Here is a 23,778-nt window from a genome sequence, read left to right on the forward strand (position 1 = left end):
CAAGAACGAGGCCACACAAAAGACCGTCCAATTTGGCCTAAAATCTGCCATGTCCGTGAGATAAGCATTCACGGATGATGAGCGGGTAATTCTCCACCTTTGACTTAAATCATGAACATCCAACAATGGAAAACTATTTCTGTCAAGAATATCTTTATAGATTAAGATGGAAGAGTAGCTTAGATAATGATAGAGGAAGCAATGAAAAATCGAAGAGAATAACAGTGTCATGAGTATAGCACTGGAAACAATCTCAGCGTGCAGGTATTAAGACGTAATGCTGGGCTAAATAATACCTATTAAATTGACATTGACACTGCTCATCCTAACGTTGCGGCTTCTACTGTTATTATTTCAAGTTTTACTGCTTTATAAAAATTTACCTGTCACCCGGGAGAAGAGATGAAGTTGTCATGTTTTAGTTTGTTGTACTTCAAAGCACATAGTTATGTCCAAATTTTTTTCATTTCTCTCACATTAGTTTGGAGTATGATAGCTTTATCATTCTGTTCAATTTTGTTTTCGTTAACCTTTCTTCCTAAAAGCTATATTAAAAATGCAATTTCGTATTAAATAAATTGCTCTCTTGAATTATATCCGTGTATAACTGTAATCATTGGCAGTAGAACTATTAGTACTACTATTGAAGATAAATTGATAGGAGAGAATAATTAAGCTAACACATAATTTTACGATATAATTTCATATGTGCAAGATTTATATATTATAAAAAATAAATAGATAGTATAAGTATTTTATATAATTTAAATATCTTTCATTCCTGTAGATGATCTCTCTTTACGTTTAAGAAATACCATCAAAATGAATTAACTAAATATTTAATTAAGTAATCTAACTAAATGTTCTCATAATAATAAGTGGAATTTAATACTATTACAAACTATCACATGCATACGACTTACTTATATATCTATCTCCATCCACAGATATATATAGCTTTGTTCCAGAATTTTACATGGATATTTTGCTTGCCTTTCATCTATTGGACTGAATGCAATGATAAACACTTTGCTCCAAATAAGTACAATTTGAGAAGATGGATGAAGCTGGTTTCTATAGACCTGATATTGCATTTACTTATTGTTCATGCATCATCTTTCTGTGGGAATCATTACAATAAATTTGCAGTTAATTTTCCAAATACATAAATAAACTCAATTACAAGACCATGATAAAAGTTATGAATAGTATTTCACTTTTTAATATTTTTTTTTCAACTTGCTCAAGCATAAGTGCTAATTTTTATTGACTGAAAATTATATAAGAATTCGTCATGATTACAAGACAAGCTCTTTAGGAAAACATTACAGGTTTACATGTTACTTGCCTGAAAAAAAATTATTCCGAAATTTCATATTTATTAGTTTGATCACTTGATCAAAAGATTTATCAGCATAGAATTAATTTATCAATCTAATTCAGGAAATCAAATCCAACCAAACACTAACATAAAAAATCATACAATTAGTTTAATATTTTAAGCTGATGCCAGTATAAACTAATAATGTTTGAAGATGCACCAAACACTCATTTCAACCATCTTAATACTTCGTGGTGAACTTTCAAAAAGGATTAAAGGAAGATGGTGAAACAATTTGGATTCTCCTATACCCAGAATGGGCTTTCCGAATCCAAAATATAAATATATTCCGAAATTCTCATTCTTAAAATAAATGAAGTGAAAAAGTAATAAAACGCCGAAAGAAACATGCAATTAATAGATTCAAAGACTAACAATTCATATAGACAAACAAACGAAAGAACAATAGAGCATACCTTCATGAGGAAAACATTGCCACTCCATTAACCAACGGAAATTATTAACCACTTTTCTGCTGAAAAAGTATACTTTTCAAAGGTATGCATTTCACGAACGTTTTATAGGAGTACAATAATAAGTTTGCAACTATTAATATCGCAACGCATGTTGATTTCATTTCTCTCTTGTAAAGTCACCATGTGAACACGACATTGCAACAACTAAAGCTGAAAAAAAAGATACAGAATAGAATTGGCATATATCACCACCACATGAAACGAATTTATGCCACAGGTAGCGGAGAGAAAAAAATCTAACTGTTCTTATATGGAGAAAGATCACATCATTCAAAACTGCTCTGCACAATTAATACCTTCTTCAGCTTGAAGAGTCATCAAAAAGCAAATTACATCATCTACAACAGCTGGACTGCATATACCACATGACCACCAAAAGGTCCGGTCCATACAGAAACTAATTTTTAAAGTGAATAGAAGAAATTGTTGATCCAGATCAAGCACAGAACGCTGAAATGTCCATAGCTACTAATCTTCTCTGCTGTGCCACACATAATATAAGCTTGTTATCATCGATAATTGACCAAATGGATAACAATTATTTTCTCTAACCATAACATTAGTGAGAACATTTAGCTACTTAATACACCATGAGATATTATTGCAGAATATAAAAATGATTTTACAAAGTTGTGTAAGGTCATATAGTTGTACAGAAACATGGTTTTCATGCTTTAGCAGATTATGATCAGCTTTTAATACACAAGTCTGGTGAGCTGCAATAAAGTCCTCCTCTTGTTTCAGGCTTTTCTAGAGATCACCACTAGAGGAAGCCCACGAAAACTGGACAATTAGATTGCAAAAGTATGACACTGAATTATTCTCAATATCAATAGCATTAGTTTGTTTTCCAATAAAAGAGAAGGTTTGTCACTAAACCACAAAACACCCATGAGGTATGAACATGAACAACATACAGATACTAGCATTGTCTAAAAATACAGTAACAAAACATCAAGACATGGTACCATATTCATGTTTCCATGTGCGTGGAACTAAATTGAGCAAAATTCAAATTCTCAACTAACGATTCAACAACACTTCCCAAATCGATAAGAGAAATGTCAATAACACATTCTCATGAACACTTTCTATTATAGGCTAAATTCTATTGAAAATCACAAATGTGTAAGTCTCACTTCTTATTAAACGAGTCTTTCTCTTAATTAGGTTCAATAAATTTTAATCAATACTAGATTACGTGTTATTGTGTTCATAACACTCCTCATATAAGAATCAGGATTTTACCTTCTCCAAATAATTTTCTAAACTTTTCCCACTTAATTGGAAAAGGATTAGTTGTAATTTAACTTAATAAGACTAACATTTTTCTATGCAATAGCACTAAAAAGACTTCTAAGAGTAATTATTTATTGTTGTAGGCACTTTGCTTCTTTACAAAAGGATGACAAAATAAGCATTTTACCCAAATTTTTTGTCTTCAATCAATTCATGTATAACCTAAAAGTTAAAAAATATTATTTAGTCATATTTTAAGTTACTTAATAAAAGTGAAAACTTTATTTCAGAAGAAAATCTTTGTAATTTGTTTATTACACCATGTCCTGTTAAGATGCATATCTTATTTTAATGTTATGATAATGATCAGATTCTTACCTTTGACATAAATGAGATGCAATAATCTATTATTTCCAAAGTCCTTATGTCTCCCGAGTTTTAGTATGTGCTTGTCTCTGAGGCTGTATATGAAGAATAAAGATGTCCAACCATGGGGATAACTAAAAAGAGGGTGCGGTCCGCAAGCAAGAGAGAAAAAAAAGGACACCCTTGGTGTCCTATTTTTCCCTTCCTTAACTCACCTTCGCAGTAGGCATAATTATAGTCCTTTAAGATTTTACTTTAGGCAAAATATATGATGAGTGTCAAACCCCTGAATGTCCTATCTATAAGCCCCAATATAACACAAAAATAACAACTGACAATAGATTTGATAATATAATCACACAATACATTAAAAAATTATTATTATTATTACTATTACTATTACTATTACTATTACTATTATAAAAGTGTGTATGTCTTTACGTCTAGGTACAAAAGCATAAATTTGACATACAAATATTAGGGATATATTTCACAGGCACTAAAACATTTAAATCATCTAAGTGTTAAATATCATAATTAATATTTTCATATACAAAGATTACTCTGCTTGGAGATGTCAAAATTTGTATTACGTAACAAGTTTTAGAGTAAGAGTGATCACATATGTCCAAGACAGGAAGGGTCATTTCATTGAAGTGTCAGACTTTAATAGCTGAATATTACCCTAGAACTCGAGTTGTTTTAGAATGGCAAAGTTCACACACCAATATATTTCCTGAAATTGCATATTTAAAATAAACATTTTATAAAAAGCTTTAGATGTTAATCAGAAAGGTCCTGGTATATAGTAGTGGGACTTGTAAGCAGTTTCGTTTAAGCAAACTGGAAAACATTCTCAAGGACAAGACCTACTACAGCAAATATAGTATGAATGAAGTGATAAACCACTTACACAATAGAATAGCTCTGCTGTACTTTTCTTTGGTAGATGAATTACTTATTTATTTCAACCACATTGCTTAAAATGAAAATTCAGCTAAAACGCAATTTAAAAAGCAAGACTTACCTGAACAAAAAAAGAAGGGATCATCAGATTTGACACAAGTAGTTATTCTGAGGCAGCAGATCTAAAAATTTTGTGTTTTAACTTCCTATTATGATTTTCCTGTTCAAAGTTGATAAAAGAAAAATCAAGCACAAGTTAACTTAATAAAACTCAATAATTTTCTATCGGCAGACAAGCACAAAAACCAATTCCATATCAGGGTATTTCAATCCTCACAGCAACCAAACTACTCCCTAGTCTAAATCCTTTCCACTTCATGCAGGTTTTCAAGCTGTTCCTTGAAAAGTGTGTCTCATTGAGACTACTCATGTCATGAGTATAAATATTAATTGATCATTGCATGTCAAATTGGCAAATATATATAGAACATAAAGGAAAAGTGTAGGAACTAGGTGATAGAACAGCTAACATAAACTACCAAGAAAAGAAATTGATAAGATTAAAATGGTGGGAAAATAAAATATAAATACTGATAAAACAAAACTACAATGATGAAAGAGGAGAAAATTGAGCACGAAGAAAAAGAAACACAATCAATACAAATAACCAAAAAACACAAGTGCATTCAAGCAATCCAATAAAAGATATCTCAAAAAGAAAAGTATAATGACTACAAAAATAGTTTGTAGGGAAATAAAATGAAAAGATGGAAGATACTAATCAGATCTGAAGAAAAGTAGTCAAAAACAAAACGCTTTGAAAAAAACTTTAAATAAAAGGCAAACAAACTGATGGGAGCAAATGAAATTAGCAGGAAAGTTAAGAACTGAAAAGGGTAAAGTAGACAAAATGCAGCAAACAAAGAACTTCAAAATAGAAGAGTACAGCATAAAGAAATATATCAATTACCAAAATGCAGAAAACTAACAACATTTTAAAAATTGGCTAAAAGCATTGAGAAAAAATGCAAACAATAAATCTAAACATTAAGCCAGAAATGTGACTGAAAACTGAAAGAAAAGATACAGAGATGAATTCTTGGAATGATTATAACCACAAATGTAAATCACTTGGTATCTGCAAGTTAATTGGAGGACCAAAAATAATGTGTTCTAAGCATGAAAGTAAATAGCAAGAAATAAAAACTATGAAGTCACTAGCGGATAGCAGTGCAAAGAGGCTACCCCGAAAACTGCTACAGTGGCAGAATGGTATCTCGAATCTCGATGACTGGTATTTTGATCCCTAAGTAGATTCGTATTGCATGGTGTATATAATATACATGCTTAAAAATAAAGAAAAATGCCTAAAATTAAAATCATAATATTGTTAAAGTTTCATGAAGGAGAGGTCCAAAATAACAAAAACTGCAAAACAACATATCAACATATCAACATGTTCAAAAATAGGAAAACATCAAGAAGAGGTTGGTTGAGCAGGTTAAGTGGCGCAGCAGGGTGGACAAGACGAAGCCATCACAGCAGAACAGAAAAGAAGAAAGAAAGAAAGGAGCAGTTTTTGTCAGAAGCTTCAGGTCAGGTTGGTTGCATAGCACTGCCGGAAGTGTCATCAGAAGCCTCATTGGAAACACTGAGGGAAATGGAGAGGCAGAGTGTGAGAGGGAAGGCTAATTTGAAAGAGGAGTGTCAAAATTATTGGTCATAGGTTAAAAGGGAAAGATACTCTTCTACCCTTAACGGAAAAAACAAACACTTAAGTGACCCTGTTTCCCAGATTGGAATTGAGCCCCTTAGGTGAATCCTAAATCACATCACAGACATCCCTGAAACTGAGCATCTGTGCAATTTTGTCAAAACAATGTGGCCCACAATGCACAATGCACAATGGCTGCAACCTTCAGGCATGGGCAAGCTGCTCTACTCCACACTGGCACAAACGTGTGCTACTGATTACTCTAATTAAATAAATGAACAAAACAGTTCTACAAGAATCCAAAATCACAAAAAAAGAAAACGGCACATCCATCACATCTCAATTCCCATCAATGTATCTCGCCATGGCTGCAAGCCACATCAGTTTCAATAGGTCAATGTCAACCCTTAAATTAAAACCTCAAAAACTTGATTAAAAAACACTAGTTGACATCAACACATTCCTAAGCAAAAGCAATAATACTTCTAGTCAATAAACATTCCTCACATTTAAACAACCACTACATTCTTATATTAATCATCATGCCATCTAACAAACAAACACTCAACATTAACAACAGCCACTACTACATTCTAATTGCGATCATCATGTGTTTATAATAAGTATAATTGTCCAACATCGACAACAGCAACAACAACAACTACAGCAATTAGTATCTCCCAATCATTCCAAGGATAGACTCATAATTGGTAGTGTATGCATTCTACGATTTTTATACAGTCATCTAAATCTCAAGCAAATTGTCACAGATGAGTGTGTTTGGATACAAGATAGAAGAGTTTTCAAGTGCTTATCCACTAAAAACTTAAAGCTTTCTTGTAGCAGATAAGTTCTTGAAAGCTCTTCTACTGTATCTCTTAGAATGTAGGATTTGGAACTAACTCAATTCTATAAAACTGACTTATAAGGTAGCATTGCCCACATTTATATACTTTAATTCGGTCCCTAGGATCTCCATTAACACCCAAACAATCCATCACAAGTTTGTAAACCTTACTTAGCGAGCTTGGATTTTCGTTAGGAGACTAAGTTGAGTTGAACTCAACCAGAATTGAATAAAAAAGCAACTCAGAGTAGCATTTAACTCAACAAATTTTACTTCTAACTACATCTGAAAAAAAGAAAAAACAAAAAAAAAAAAACTATCAAACCAATTGGCATAGTGTTCAATAGTTGTTGCAATTGAGAAATCAAACACAAGCAAGGTTTCCAATGGATTGACAACGCAAACTTAATTACATGCATGAAAACTAAAGTCTAATAGGTTGTCACCTGCTCAAGAACCATAGCAGAACTCTCGTCCACCAAGCTGGTCAAATTCTGAATCTTAACAAGCATTTTCTTATATAACTCCTCCAAACCCTCGGTGTAGCTCCTAGCATCAGAACCGACCATTCTGCTCAGCTTCCCCACCTCAAACCCCTCGACGCACCCATCGAGCTCCCTCTGGTCATTGGCGGCCTGCTTCATCCCAGCGAGTCTGTCGTCGCCACCTTCATCCATCGGGGAGCCACGGAGCCCGCAGTCGAGTGCGGGGAGGCGCGAGTTGGGGCTGAAAGCACCGTAGTGGCCGCGGAAGGCAGGGCCGATGTTGACGACGTCGAGGGAGCGGGGCTCGAACAACTGGGGCCCGGTGCGGAACTGGAAGGCGCGGTACTCATGCGTGTGCACGTGCGAGGAGGGCGCGTTGTCGAAGGGAGGGGAAGCTAGGAGGAGGAAGACGCAGGGAGGAAAGAGAGAAGGTTGTTCACGGGAATTTGAGTTTAGGTTTGGGTTTGAGTTATCGATTGACGTAGAGAATTGAGAGAGAGACGAGAGGGAGGAGGTGACGGAGAACTCGCGCATGGAGGGGCGGAGGGCGGATCGGCGGCGAGCGGAGAACCACCCGAGGAGGGAGGAGTGGGGGTGGAGGGCGGAGGGGAGGACGGCGCCGGAGGAGTCGTGGAAGGAGGGGGAGCAGAGGAAGCCGGTGATGGTAGCGAGGAGGGTGGGGACGGTGGAGGAAGAATCGTCGGAGAGTGTGGTGGGAAGGTGGGTGACGTGGCCGAAGAGGAGGCCGTGGATGGCCGAGGGGGAAGTGGAGAAGCGCTGGATGAGGGAGGCAAGTGTGGGGCCGGAAATCGCGATCCTCTGCAACGGTGGATCGTCCATGGCGGCGCTGAAAGAGAGAGAGTGGTGGGAATAACGGATCTTTATTCACAAGAGCGTTCTTGAGTCTGTTTTACTTTACCAGTAGAGAGTCTTCAAAAGGCGATTCGAAGACACTTTCTGGTGCTTCTTTTTTATGCTCTATTATAATCACAATTTTTTTTTTCAGTTAATTGAAGTACATAGAAAAATCACATTAGTTTCGTAAATTTTATATTTCTTTAACTGTTTTAAATATTTAAAAAAATAATTCAAAATTTAATCACTTTGTATTGGTGTATTATAGTTTGTTTAATCACAAGCAATTGCTTATATAATTTATGAAATAGTTATTATAGAAATCAACTAACTTACTATATGTAATGATTTGGAATTAGATAATCGTATGAAATTATTTTATACTAAGAATTGATAAATTTTGCTTTGCCTACAAAAAAAAAAAAAAGTTATGATTTTTGTTTTTAATATATTAGCTCAAATTTAACTGATCTTAATACGTTAGTTTTGATCTGTTAATGGTTTTAACATATTCTTTCAATTATCTTTATTAAGAAATGGTATGATATTAAATTTAATAATATGTTATTACGTCTAGTAAATTTTTTTTTTATGATTTTCATCTCCTATAAATTGTATAATAAAAATCTTTATTTTGTTTAGCTTATGTATATATAAATAAAAAGGTAAGCACATAACTTACAACAAATCCATAAGAACATGTATTATAACATATTAATTTCTGAGACAAAATTTAGGTGGATTCTGATTTGATATACATTCATGATTCATATTAAGATTGTATTCTTTAGAGTTTAACTGTATACAAAAGTAAGAACTTATGTCTTACTATCCCTTAAATCCAAGAGTGCAAGTTATTTTAATGCAAACTAGGATTGAGATAAAGTAAAACGAAAAAATAAAAGGGGAAGAAACTTAATGTCACGGGCAAGCTGAAAGTAGGGTACAAATATTCTCTTAATAAGAAAATCGCAATATATCTTAGCTACTAAATTATTGCTCTCAACTACTTTGTATCAAAAACCAACTAAAGGACTACAACATTTACGAGAGTAACATTCCTTTAATATGTGATAATAGTGTTATTATTAGTAAAAATAAAAGGTTAGATTCAAAATAGGAGTTGAATTGCTCCAAAAACTCTTTAAAACTTTTTTTGCAATACGTTGATGGGTAGATGATCTAGGAGGTTCTAAAATAAACCTTATGCAAGTGATGGCGAAGAAGAAACAAAGGACCCTATTAAGGTCTTGTGATACTTGCGAACCAACCTAATTTAGTTGAGATGGATGTATCGTGTTGAAAGATACATGAAGATCTTGAAATAATATGTGAACGATTAGTATTATCCATAATCTTTTGTTGTTAAGAGGCATATTATAAAATAATTGATTGAGTTTTGTTTACATGTCAAATATTGAACAAATAGAAATTCCTAAATCTTAACACGATAATTATAAATAAATATGTGTCAAAAAGAAGTGCAGTAAACACAAACAACATTAATGAAGTACTCTCTCTTACATACAATATCACATAAAGTAAAATCAAGATTCTGAATGGATGAAAAATATGCATTAAATGAGCAAAACAAGAATTTCTGTTGTTTAAGAAAAACAAAAACTATGACAAGTTAATGCTTCATAAACACTCTTGAGAGTAATTTATTGACCTAATAATAATTATGTCATTATATTTACAAGCTTAATGTTTCATAAACACTTTTAAGAGTAATTTATTGACTTAATAATAATGATGTCATTTATTTACTCGATATAATGTTAACAAATATTCACCAGTCCAAAAGCATTCATCAATGCCTTTATACTGGTTGACCAAAAATATGATTTACAAAATACATTACGGCAAAATTGAAATTTAAACAAACTATTATTTTACATTTGTGGTATTTAAACAATCATAAAATATCTTTTTTTACATTGAACATGACATTATCAGACGTAAAAGAATGAAAATTGGAATTTAACAAATTTTACATTTTAAAATATACAATTCATTTCCAATTATGCAATCCAAATTGTAAAATCTATATTTCATATTGTACGATCCAAAACACAAAAATCTAATAATATTTTTATTCCAAACTGTCTAATCCAAAAATCGAAAGATTGCACAATCTATAACTTAAATTAGAAAAAGGAAAATAACTTACCAAGAATGAAAGACACCTCCAGGCACTACCAATAGCCACTAACCACCATTTAGCACCCCAAAACACACACCTCAACCTTCACATCAAACCAAACACAATCCAACAAATAAAAAACATACTCAATTTTTATTTATTTCATAAGGATATAATTGATAATTCAAAGACTATGGGGGTGTAACAAGAAAACACGATGGTGCACGAAACAGTGGTCTCTTTTAGGGTATGCTCCCTTATGTAAAATAACATCTTTAATTGTAATTTTAGTCTTCTTAAAATTTCTCACATATGATTTTAGTTGTGTACTTTCTATCATCACTTTCATCTCTCAATTAGCAAAGAATTATTTTGTCCAATGTTTAATTCAGTATTTCTTTTTATTGGTTTAATTAACCTTTGCATTTAACCTGTTCGCTATTCATTTAAAATACTATTAAAAAGAATTTAGTTCATTAAAATATAAAAGTAAATAAATAAATGTATGTAAACTTAAAATTTAGCTAAAGTTATAAAATTTCAAAGATCCGATATCAAAATGGTTGATCATAAATTAATATGTATATAAAAGAAAGTATAACTAATCATGGTGTAATCATTTATACTTGTTAATTTTATAATAATGACACTACTTTTGAAACATATGTTAAATTTTTTATTTTAATCTAAATATAAGTATGTGTCTCTTCTACAAGGTGCATTCCTTGAAGAGAATGAGACTAACATGTTTTTATTCTACTTTGTCACGAAATGGATATGCAGGTATTTAACTGCTATAGTAATAGGGCATAAACTTTCTCTATCCCATTTTCATCATTGCGAATGAGAAAATGTGCGAGGGTAGAAGAAGATGCATTGAAGAAAAAGAATCAAGGAAATCAAAATCATAATCATTTCATTCATTGAAATACTTGTTATATAGATATTCAAAACATACATTATTGCTCCAAGTTAAAAAGAATACTTAGTGTAAAATAAATCTCACTCTATATATACACATAAACTCAATGAACAAATAAATAAAGAATAAAACGTGTATCCTTTCTCCAGTAACTCAAGTAATCAAAGTAATCTTCTTCCTCAACACACACATCACTCTCAACATCAACCCTTTACTCAGTTGTTTGAACCTTGGTAGCTCCATCATCCCCTGCAGCCAAGTCTGGTTTGATCTCCTCCAATTGCTGCAGAACTAGGTGTACTTCAGGCCTAGCAGCAGGAGATGGATCAACACAATGCAGTGCCAACTTCAATGTGTTAAGCAACTCATCCCCTATGGCTGGTGCATCCCTCATGAGTTCCAAATCAAACACTTCATTAGTCCATTCTTCTTTCACTATGGAGGCAACCCATTGGGGCAAGTCCATGCCATTGGTTGGTTCCCCAGGTGGCTTTCCAGTTAGGAGTTCCAACATGATGACACCAAGACTGTACACATCAGTCTTTGTGTTAGGCTTCTTGGTCTTGGAAAGCTCTGGTGCGTTGTAGCCAAGGCTTCCTGCAGTGGCAATGATGTTGGTGTTGGCAGAAGTTGTCATCAGCCTTGAGAGACCAAAATCTGTTATGTGGGCTTCTGTTTGCTCATCCAATAGTATGTTGCTTGATGTGAGGTTCCCATGTACAATGTTCTCTTGGCTATGGAGGTTGCTCAATCCCCTAGTCACTCCAATCATTATCTTCATCCTTGTTGGCCATTCAATAACAATTTCAGGCCCGCGAGCTGCATTTGTTAGAATCAGATAAATCACAACACAATCAGTATCAGAAGCAATGACACAATAAATCTAATCACACTGTTTAGTACTTACAATGCAGGAATAATTCATGTATTTATTAGTTTCAGAAGCAATGGCACAACACATTTTAATCACTGTCAAGCACTCACCATGAAGAATTGATGCAATATCATATCAGCATCAAAAGAAATGACACAACATTGCAAGATTAAAAAGCTCAAATCAAACGAGATTCTAATTGCAATTGTAAATGTTAGATATATCAAATATCAGTATCAGAAGCAATGGCAGAAGCAGTTTAAGGATTACTTACCATGAAGGAATGATGCTAGACTTCCTTTTGTCATGTAATCAAAGACAAGAAGCTTCTCTCCTTTTGGTCCTAAATAGTAGGCTCTGAGTGCCAAGAGATTTGGGTGTCTGATTTTGCCAAGTGCAGCAACCTCTGTTTCAAACTCCTTCTGCCCTTTAGTAGTCTTTTCCCTCAACCTCTTCACAGCAACTTGGTTACCATCTTCCAGTGTTGCTTTATATGCTGTTCCATATGCACTTTTTCCCATTATCTCCGCAGTTGCACACAAAAGATCATCAGCAGTAAACACAAAAGGCCCATCAAAGTGAACTAGTTTCCCACCAGCTTCACCTCCTGATTCAACCTCACCACCAGCTGAAGCACCTTTCTCAAGACTCCTAGCAGATGCTGCAGCCTTAGCAGCTTTGCCACTCTTTCTGCTCGAAGCAGTTCTTCGCCTGATCAAACAACACAACAAAAAGCAGCACAGTAATAACAGAATCAACAGAAGAACACCTGCCACTATGAGGATTATGTCTTTGGTGCTTAGTTTGCGGTGATGAGGCTTAGAAAGAGGTTGTGGTGATTGAGCTGGAAGATTATGAGGAGGGGGTGAAGGGCATGGTTTTGAACTGATATACCCACATAGCTCAAGATTCCCTACAAAAGAGCTAGCATTGAATCTTTTGGAAAGTAGAGATGGGACAGGACCAGATAGGTTGTTGTAAGAGACGTTGAATGAACTGAGATTCGCAAGTTTAGTGAAGGAATCTGGGATTCCTCCAGCTAATTTGTTCTCGGAGAAATCAATTTGGCTAATGCTTGAGATATTACCTATTGTTGGTGGGATTTCGCCATCAAGCTTATTGTTCTTCAGGTTAAGCACAGAAAGGTTGTGCAACCTGTCCAAAGAATCTGGAATATGGTTTGCAAGTTGATTGCTATCTAGGTTTAATGAAACTAGAGAAGAAAGGTTAGAGAAGCTAGCAGGAATGCTGCCATTGATGGCATTGTTTGAAAGATCAAGAATTTGAAGCCTGGAAAGTGCACCTAGTTCACTTGGAATAGGCCCTACAATGAGGTTATGACTCAAAGAAACATTTTCAAGTAAAGCTAGCTTGCCTAGAGAAACTGGAATGATTCCAGAAATGAGATTGTGATCAAGGGTCAAAACTTGAAGCTGGGAAGCTTTCTTCTTTCCAGCTCCACCCCAAGAATCTGGGATAGAGCCAGAGAGATTGTTGTGTTGGAGGGCAAGAATGGTTAGAGAAGGAGACATGGTTAAACTGCTAGGAATGGATCCAGAAAGTGAGTTGAAGCTCAAATTGATCCGAAGCATCCTAGTAGATCTTGCTAAACTGGGAGGGATTTTACCACTGAGGGAATTATTGCTAATATCAAGAGACTGAAGCATTGGACAATTGCCAAGGGAAGGAGGAATAGAACCTGAAAGCTTGTTGTTGAAGAGATAAACCCCTCTAAGGTTAGGAAGGAGACCAAGTGAGAAAGGAACTGGACCAGCAAGAACATTGTCATGAAGACTGAGCTTCCTAAGAGACTGAAGTTGGCCAATTTTCTCAGAGATCCTGCCACCTAACCCTCTCCAAGGAAGCTGAATTGCAATAACCTCACCATTCACACACTTGATTCCTGCCCACCCTGAACAAGCACCTAGACCACTATCATTCCAGCTCTTGAGAACCCCTTTGAAGTCAATTAGCTCATTCTTAATAGCCCTCAGGGCTTGAAAATCAGCTTGAGTCACAACCACCCCATCCCACAACTGCCCTGAAACAGGCTGAATGGCAGAAGCCAAAGCCTGCAAAAGAAACACAAAAAAGGCTAAGCAAATAAAACCACCACCCCCACCACCTTTGTGGTTCCTCCTCCTATGACCATATGAAGCAAAAGGGAGGTTAAGCTGAAAAGGGTCTGTGTAGAAATCTTTGACATGACAACTGTTGCGTCCCATGAAAGTGGTAAGTGGGAACTTTGAACAAACAATGGCTGAGCAAAGAAAGTAAGACAGACACAAACAGGTTCCACTTCCACTCTCTTTATGCTCACACCTCTCAGACAGACTCAGCTCAGATAACAGTAGTAGTTGTAGTATAACTAGTACAATGAAGAACAATGAGGAAGATCTAAATACTAACACAAGAAAGTGGAGAGTGAAAAGAGAAGAACTACAGTTCTGAAAAAGGCATGTGAGTGAAGAAAGGTGCTGGTGGGGTTTAAGGATGAAGAGAGATAAATGAAATATGAGGTGGTGGTCATGAGTAGAATGAGTCAAAGGTTGCAATTTCTTAATCCTAACGGCTAGTTTTACTTCATTGTCTAAATTATCATAACTGCTGCTGCATAACGGGTTGGGTTGGGACATTAGAAGACCAAGCAGAGATGAGATGTGATATGGGGTTTCCTTCTCCAACGGCTACTTTGCATTGGATTTGGTTTTGGATGCATTACATTTTCTAAGGGTCCCATTCTTTTCCACGTTCTACTTCCTCAGTGTGACTCCTCATCATCAACATTATTATAGTCTCAGAAAATATGTCACAAAAGACAAAAACTTTAATTACCTAAACTACCCTTGCATAAGTGACTGTTTAGTAAACCCCACAGTCCACAAAACAAATAGTTCACTTGTTTAGTAAACCAGCTGCAGTTAACAAAAAGTAAAACAAAAAACTAAAATCAATGTTGAAAATGATAAATTTTAGATATTTCAAACATCATTTTATGATTTCATAATTTGCATATTAAGTGAACTAAACTTAAATAATTTGCATCATTCTCATGCTTCTTTTTTTTTCTCATAAAGAAGGTGTTTAATCTAGGGCATCTTTCGGGCAATGGTGTGTAATGTACTGCAAGTAGGGACATCAAACTGACAGAGATTGTGCACCTTATGCTTTCATAATTCACAGATCTGTGGAATAGAACACATTATTAGCTGGAAAAGGTGGAGCACAAAACAAAGAAGAGATGTGAATTGTGTTACGTTGGGGCAAAAGTATATTGGTGCGTCAGTGTCACACTCATTACGAAATTCTGCCCAGTGACCTATTGTGTTGCAACGAATTGATTTTGTTATGTTTTGGAAACAGCATGGGGAAGAAGTGAACTAGAAGAAATTAGAAAATTAAGAGGATTAATTGAGGATTAAGGCAGTGTTCGACTTTTTCAACTAACAAACAAAATTTTGAGATGCAAAAGCTAGATAGTCATAGTGTTTATAGCTTCAACCTTACATTACATTTTATATTCATTGTTAAAAAATATCTAATAATCTTTTAAGCTACGCGTTAAATAATTTCTTAAAGACACTGTAGTAACAGTTAAAATTAAGTTACTTCAGTAATTAATTCGTGTATAATTTATTTTTATTACATATGTCCTTCTAGATAATAGGTCTAAACTGAAAACATTATTTGCTTGAATTTATTTGATGAAAAGTAATTTTAAAATACTTAATTAGAGAAAATTTGTCAATCTCAGTGATTATATTCAACTATAATTTTCCTTGTAAAAATGAAAATAAGTTTAACTTTAAAAACAAAAATGTCAACTAACTTGTAGTATTATAGGAAAGGAATGATCTATTTTGGTATTCAGCTAGAAAATTTTTCCACTTCCTTATGCAAGAAAAAGGTCATTCGAACAATTTTCTCTTCTAATTGTTGAAACTCGCTGCTCCAATTCAAGTCAAAATACAAATATGACAAGTAACACCTTTTGGCCATGCTTAATTATCAAATACCCATATATAGATTTTACTTTTAATTCTTATAGTAGTTATGTCTGTTTAAAAAAAAATTCCGAAAAAATTACTTTCCTGATAAAATAATCACTTCTTAACAATTTTTCTATATTTCGACAAACTTGTTTTAAAAAATTGAATAAAAAAGGAAACCTCTTTTCTTACAAACAACTTTGACTTATTTCTAAAATAAGTTGAAGAAAAAAATAAGTAAATACAATGATGTTATGTGAGGATGAGACAGATTATTCATTGGGTTTTCATGTTTCACAGATACCATTATCACTAATTAGTCAAAAAGTACATTAACACTTCTTCTTTAGCACGCGAAATGTAGGGTACAATCAACCCTAATATCTAATGCATTTTGCATCTATTTTGTCCGTACTTTAAATGAGATCTAATTTTTAGATTTGATTCGGTTTAAAACTACTTAGGTCTCCAATTTAATAGATTAAATAAAAATAATTTAATTTAATTTGGGTTACTTTTTTAGTTTGATTTGACTAATTATTTTAGAATTTTTACACTAATTTAAGTATTTTTAAGAGCTCTAAGGTCTAGATTTCTTTTTTTTTTCTCCCTTTTAATAAAAAATCCCGTAGCAATTCTAACAATTTTAGGGGTGTGTTTAAATTTAAAGATAGAGTTGGGGGAATGGGTTTGAGAGGAGTCAAGAGATTGAGGTGAAAGTGAGATTGTTTGAATTAAAAAAAAGATGATGAATGTAAGTGAATTTGAAATGAAAGTTTCTAAAATTTTGTGTTATAATAAATGAAAAAAATATTTTAATAAATAAAATTATATGATTACCATTTTATTTTTGAGAATAAATATGATATAAATTTAAATGTAAAAAATATAATTTTTTTTGAAATGAAATTGAGGTTGTTATTTAAAATTATAAAAATATAATTTATTATTATTCATATTATTATTACTTATATTATTATTAGTATTATTTATATTATATAATTTATTATTTATATTATTATTATTATTATTATTATTATTCTTATAAACGAATAGTTTATTAAGATAAAATAAATTATATATATATATATATATAATATAATATAATAAATTATACTAGGTCTTATACATTTTCTCAAAATTAACCGTATATCTCTTTTCTTATACGCAGAGAGTATGTTTTTTTTTTTTTTTTGTATTAATGATGTTTAATGAATCACCTCAAATTTGTTTGTCGAAACAAACAGACAGTAGATAAAATTATAAAAAATTATTCATCTTTATATTATACATACATTCTAATTATTGTATTATTATAATATGAAGAAAATAAGATAAATATGGAAAAATTAAATTTAAATAAAAAAATTCAAATAATGTGTAATATTCCAAAATATATAGTTTTAAATCTATTAAAATATAAAAATTATATATTATTAAACAAATTGGGTATTAACATCTCTCTAAATATATCTAACTAAATTAAAAGTTAAAAAATAAATAGATCTAACTAAATTAAAAGTTAAAAGATAAATAGATTTAACTAAATTAAAAGTTAAAAGATAAATATATAAAGATTTGTTATCTTTAATCTATATGTTCCATCGAATATATGTCCTTGTAAAATCATGTGGTCCACTTTTAAAGTATGATTCATAAACATAAGTAAATTTTAGAACATGAGGTGACTATTTAAATAAACATATGATCACAATCATAAATTAAATCTACTAAAGATAACACATTTCATTCATTCGATATATATATATATATATATATATATATATATATATATATATATATATATATATATATATATATATATATATATATATATATATATATATATAATGATTTTCTACTTATAAAATACTAGTGTTAAGTTCGGACTAAAAAACTAACATATGTCATCTATCAATCTTTTAAGAGATGGTAAATTCTTATATCTTGTTAAGGATTGATGACTTTTTTCTACCAAATTGGTGGTAGAAACGATTCTCACCATTCAATACAATTGTTTATATATCTTAATGTATCACTAAAATTTGAATATCTCATTAAATACCCTAACTTAACACACACCAATATATCAATAGTACTTCCTTAGTTGTATCAATAGTACTTCCTTAGTTACAATTGACATGTGTATATTAGGAATGAATTTGTGAGGTTGGTCAACTAGTCTACAAGAAAAAGTAAGACATGAACTAAGTATTTTAGTTCACCAACCTACTTAGGTCTACACTGCATAATCAACAATTCACATGGGCCAATGACAGAGAAGGATGGGTTGACTTGCATAACCTACAAAAAACAATTATCATATTTTAATCGTTTAGTGAGACAAAACTCTTTTATTATATTCTATTTTATTTTGTTGTTTTTAATGAAAGCCTAAGTCAATTCTCTTGCATTTAGCATTGATTAATTGCTAATTTTTTTCTTTGGTAGTTTAGACAATAATTTATTTGTGTTTCTTTGTTCATGAAAGGTTTAATTTTGGCATTTATTTGCTATGGATATTAATCTTATATTAATCTTATGCTTATTTGCTTTATTTAAATTTTATTATTAATGGTAGACTCATAGGGTGCAATAAAAAAATATAGAACATTAAAATAATAATAATAATAATAATAATAATATTATTATTATATTTGTATATATTTCTTTTTAATATTTTACGAGCCAATCATTGTGTAGGACGAGCCTAACATGTTTTTTATAAACCAAATGTGAGGCGGGCCAAGGATGAACTAACCAACATTATCATCCCTAATGTGTATATATATATATATATATATATATATATATATATATATATATATATATATATATATATATATATTACACTAATACCATTCATGTTATTACTCCCCGTTTGAAGGAGAGAAGAAATAAAACGAAGGAGAAGGTGTCTCAAATATAGGGGCTCTGGCGACGACGATGGGGCATCCAGGGAAGGCGTCGTCGAAGGAAGTATGTAGGGGGCACCTGCGTGCCTCTAATTCTTGCACGAACGAGAGAATGAGCGACTAGGGGGTGTTGTGACAATGTAGGCAAGGCATATGATGTTGGCCAACATCGACGCCGGTGACTGTGTAATTGGAGCGGCGACTATTGAAGCTCAATGCAAGTTGCACGCATGAGATTGAGGAAGAAGGAGGTTACCTTTGGTATTTGGTGAAGAAGAGGCAGAAGAAAGGGATTAGGTCTTGGGCCAAACCCATTCTGGTTACTCCTTGCAACACCTAGTTTCAATTTCACACATTCCTTTTTTTTATCTATTTTTATTTTACTTTATTCACCCTCATATTATGTTTACCCATACCCATTATGTGTATTGTTGTTGTTTTGTGCTTGCTTTATTTTACACTATGCACCCACACATATGATAACCTCGCACCTAGAGCTGTCAAAGTAAGCCAACTTGGGCCACCACGGGTTCAGGTCGGGTTGGGTTGAAATTTTCTTATAAATTTCAGTACGGGTTAATTTTTGACCTGACCCACCAAGAACCTGACTCACTCGGGTTGAACCCGTGATTAGCCGGGTTGGCTCACCAACCCAACCGCAGATAAAAAGTCACACCAATTTTTTTGTATTTGGGTTGGGTTGTTTTTTATTTAGCCAACATATTATGTTGGCAAATGCAAACATAATATTTTTATGATTTTTGTTTGTATTTAGGGTTGAACATTATTTTGGATTGTATTGAAGTTTATTTAGATTTTAATCAAAATTAAAAATTTAGTTTTTTTTTGGGACGGAAGAAATAAAATTGTATCTTTTTTAATTAAGTGAGCTAGTGAGCCAACCCGTTTAACCCACCAACCCGTGATAGGTTGAACCGGGTTTAAAGTTTTTTGTCTCACTAATAAGTGAGTCGGGTTGGATTGACTCACTAAATGACTAATGTAACATCCCGATCGTTTATAATAAAATAACCAAGGTAGAAAAACAAACGAAATTTATTATACTGGCTTTCCCAAAATGCGGAAAATTAAAACGTTAATTAACGAGTTCTAATAAACATAATTTAAACTCCAAGTTTACATTTCCAAAAACTGATGCTATGCCTCACCAGCACCATATACACTCCAGTACCGCTTAGTGCCAGTCCTTCAATTATACACTCACTACCCACCTATTATATTCAACCCCAAAACCCCTAAATTCTCAAACCCTAATATGCATATATATTCACAATCAACCCTTTCCCTCATTCAATCCATAATTAAAAAGCTTTTTTCCATGGACACCATAATGTCATACACGAGACTCGAACCCAAGTCCTTCAATAATACCCAAATACTCTCGACCATTTGAGCTAATACTTTCCATATCCTAACTTCCAACATTAAATTTCATAAAGGTTTCCACTACCCACACTTATTAAATAATTATTTATTTAATTATTTAAATTTCTTGGATCTTACCGCCAACTCATGGTAGGTCGGGTCGAGCCGGGTCAGGTAACCTGTTTTGACAATTATACCCGCAACCTTATGTCTTTGTTTATCGTTCTTGGTCTTGTTTGCAGCGTTTACTCGTTGCACCTCAATATTCACTACACACACCTCCCATTTGTTGTTCACTACACCTCAAATTTTACTACACCTTCTTGGTTTCATTTTTTGTTTGAGCTATTTAAAATGTTGGGCCTTTATTTTAGTTTTTTATTACATGTTTTAAACTTTATACCCACCAGTTGTTTTTCAGCACCCATTTTCTAAACACTCACCTTTTTCTAAATAATATAAAAATAGTAAAAAACATAAAATAAAAAATAAAAAATATTAAAGATGTTTTTAAAGATCATTCGCATCATCCTAGTACTTAATAGCTTTATTTTTTCGAATAATTAAATATGCTTTTAAAGGCCTAATACTCATGTGACCATCAACGTCGTCATAGTTCTTGTTCTCTTTCCTTTCTTCAAAATTACCAAAAAAAATGTTTTCTCTTTCACTTTTTTGTGTCTGTCCAGCCATTTGCGTCGTGTGACACACATTTTTAAGTAATTAAAATAATATCAAAAAATAAAAAAAGAATTTTCAAAAACTAAAATGCAAATCAATTCTTATACCGTCTATTAAGAACTATGTGATCATTGATTCTCCATTCTAAATATGGATATGTAGGAGCAAGACCAATCTTTGACAGGTTCACTTCCAAAAAATTAAATCTTTTTCCCAATTGCTTTCCAAATAGTTGTTCCTAAAGAACTATGTAACCCTGATTTTTCATTTTGAGTGAGAATATGTACGAGCAAGGTCAATCCTTGTCGGGCTAAAAAAACTAAAAAATACTTTTGTTTATTCCTTTCTTGTTTTATTTTGGGGAAAATTAACATTTTTAGAACCACACCAACTTTGCATGTTTAATTAAAGGTATCGCCCTCGAGTGGGCGTTGTAGGGTACGAACACCTTCCCTATACATAACCGACGCCCAGGCCCAAAATCCGGTTCTCATAGACCACATCTTATTTTACGGTTTTCCATAGTTTTTCCATAATATATGGTTACGACTCCAAAATCTCTTTTCAAACTTATTTTTTTTGGATCGTCGTACCTTCGTGATTTCAATTACAACATACGCTTGAGGATATGAGAAGGGTTTTAGTGGTTGAAGTTTAGAATTTGTCAAATGGAATCCTTCATATTTTTGCTTAGACTAAAGATTTTATTCCAACTTCTATGAAGCTAACGAAAACTCAATATTGGGTGCATATACATGGTCTTCCTTTAGAATATTGGTAGTCAAATGCGATTTTCTGAACTACGCATGGTATTAGCACCCTTATCTTTAGATGATCACACCAAGAATAAGTCTTGGAGTTTTTTTGCATGTGTCTTGGTTGATGTTGATTTGTTATCTGATTTTCCTAATCAAATTTTGGTAGAAAGGCCATGATTTGCATTTATTATTGATGTGTAGTATGAGAAATTATCTCTTTTATTCCAATTATAAAATGATTGGTCATGATTTATCTAATGTTAGATGATTACAACAAAATACCAATGTAATTTTTAATGGAGAGAGAACAATTGGCCAAACAAATATAACAACTTTATCATCCTAAAGTGGTTGGTGCCTAGGATAAGAATAGGGGTTCTCTAGGTTCGGTTTTAAAGTTTGTGAAGGATATTGTGCAACCTGTTGAGGAGCTTGTATTGGAGTCTATTGTGAAGCCCGTGGTGGAGTCTATAGTGGAGCCTGTGATGGATCTTGTGGTTCCATGGTGGACCCTATAGTGAATCTTGTGGAGGAGCCTGTGCTCGATATTATTGCTTAATCACCGTTTGAGCCAAATCATGATAATGTTTGTGTTGTGTATAAATCTTCTATTGTTAAGATTCTAGATGTTTCTAATGTTGATGGTGTGTTAGTAGATTCTGATTCCTTGGTCAATATGTCTTATTTAGAAGATGTTATTCTCACTATCAATAGTTTATACAATTTACAACATTTAAATTCACGAATTAGAATGTTAGAAATATCTATTTGTTATCTATTTATTTTATTTGAACAATTCATGATAATGTTTGTGTTGTGTATAAATCTTCTATTGTTCAGATTCTAGATGTTTCTAATGTTGATGGTGTGTTAGCAGATTCTAATTCCTTGGTTAATATGTCTTATTTATAAGATGTTATTCTCACTATCAATAGTTTATACGATTTGCAACATTTAAATTCACGAATTAGAATGTTAGAAATATCTATTTGTTATCTATTTATTTTGTTTGAACAATTCATGATAATGTTTGTGTTGTGTATAAATCTTCTATTGTTAAGATTCTAGATGTTTCTAATGTTGATGGTGTGTTAGTAGATTTTGATTCCTTGATCAATATATCTTATTTAGAAGATGTTATTCTTACTATCATTAGTTTATGCGATTTACTAACATTTAAATTCACAAATTAAAATATTAGAAATATCTATTTGTTATCTATTATTTATTTTATTTGAACAATTTAAACTCGATAGTTATTGCGGATTGTTATTATACGCACAAATATAATTTTATTTATAATTTAATTTTAATAAAATTATTTAAGAACAATTATTCATAAAAATATTCATATAAAATTAATTTTAAAGTATAATTTAAATAAAATATTTAAAACAAGTGTTAGTGCATATAAATTTAATTTTCTTAAAAATATAAATTTAAATAAGTTTAACCAATAACTTTTGTTTTTTGTCATCATCTTAACCCGAAAAGTAGTACTTTAGAGCATTTTTATTGAAATTTGCATTCAAAAAGGATAATTATCCTTTTTTTCTCAAAATAAATACCTTTTAATTGAATAAGTAAAATTCTTTGTAAAATAAAAAATTATATTTATTTTAATAAAAATTCTAATTGATTCTTAAATAAAAATTCTAATTGTATTTATCGTCAAAATATTTTTTCCCTTAAAAAGTTAGCAATCTTTTCTTTTTCTCTAATTCTATCCATAAAGATAAAAATAGTTCTGATTGATCCTTAAATAAGTGATTATTTTAAAATTTATTTATAAAAAACACATTTATTTTAAATTTTAACGGTCTATTATTTAACTCGTT

At 32.3% G+C, this 23,778-nt stretch overlaps 2 protein-coding genes across 7 annotated transcripts; both read right to left on the reverse strand.

The window, feature by feature from the left end:
* Positions 1-1,930: 1,930 nt before the first annotated feature.
* LOC114167106 lies at positions 1,931-8,372 on the reverse strand. 6 transcript variants are annotated; one of them, XM_028052058.1, is made up of 3 exons: positions 7,376-8,371; positions 4,490-4,588; positions 1,931-2,335 (listed from the first exon to the last, which is right to left on the reverse strand). In XM_028052058.1, the coding sequence occupies exons 1-2, from the start codon at positions 8,252-8,254 to the stop codon at positions 4,532-4,534; spliced, it is 936 nt and encodes a 311-aa protein (XP_027907859.1). In that variant the 5' UTR covers positions 8,255-8,371; the 3' UTR covers positions 1,931-2,335; positions 4,490-4,531. The 6 variants fall into 6 exon arrangements, with proteins under 6 accessions (XP_027907859.1, XP_027907860.1, XP_027907861.1 ...); XM_028052059.1 differs by having other exon boundaries at positions 1,931-2,338; XM_028052060.1 differs by having other exon boundaries at positions 1,931-2,640.
* A 2,940-nt stretch (positions 8,373-11,312) lies between these two features.
* On the reverse strand, positions 11,313-14,837 carry LOC114167209 (probably inactive leucine-rich repeat receptor-like protein kinase IMK2). The gene is made up of 2 exons (XM_028052216.1): positions 12,486-14,837; positions 11,313-12,156 (listed from the first exon to the last, which is right to left on the reverse strand). Exons 1-2 carry the CDS (start codon positions 14,434-14,436, stop codon positions 11,549-11,551), a joined length of 2,559 nt encoding a protein of 852 aa, XP_027908017.1. The 5' UTR covers positions 14,437-14,837; the 3' UTR covers positions 11,313-11,548.
* Positions 14,838-23,778: the final 8,941 nt, after the last annotated feature.

The sequence above is a fragment of the Vigna unguiculata genome, chromosome 10, assembly GCF_004118075.2.
Source record: "Vigna unguiculata cultivar IT97K-499-35 chromosome 10, ASM411807v1, whole genome shotgun sequence".
Taxonomy (NCBI): Eukaryota; Viridiplantae; Streptophyta; class Magnoliopsida; order Fabales; family Fabaceae; genus Vigna; species Vigna unguiculata.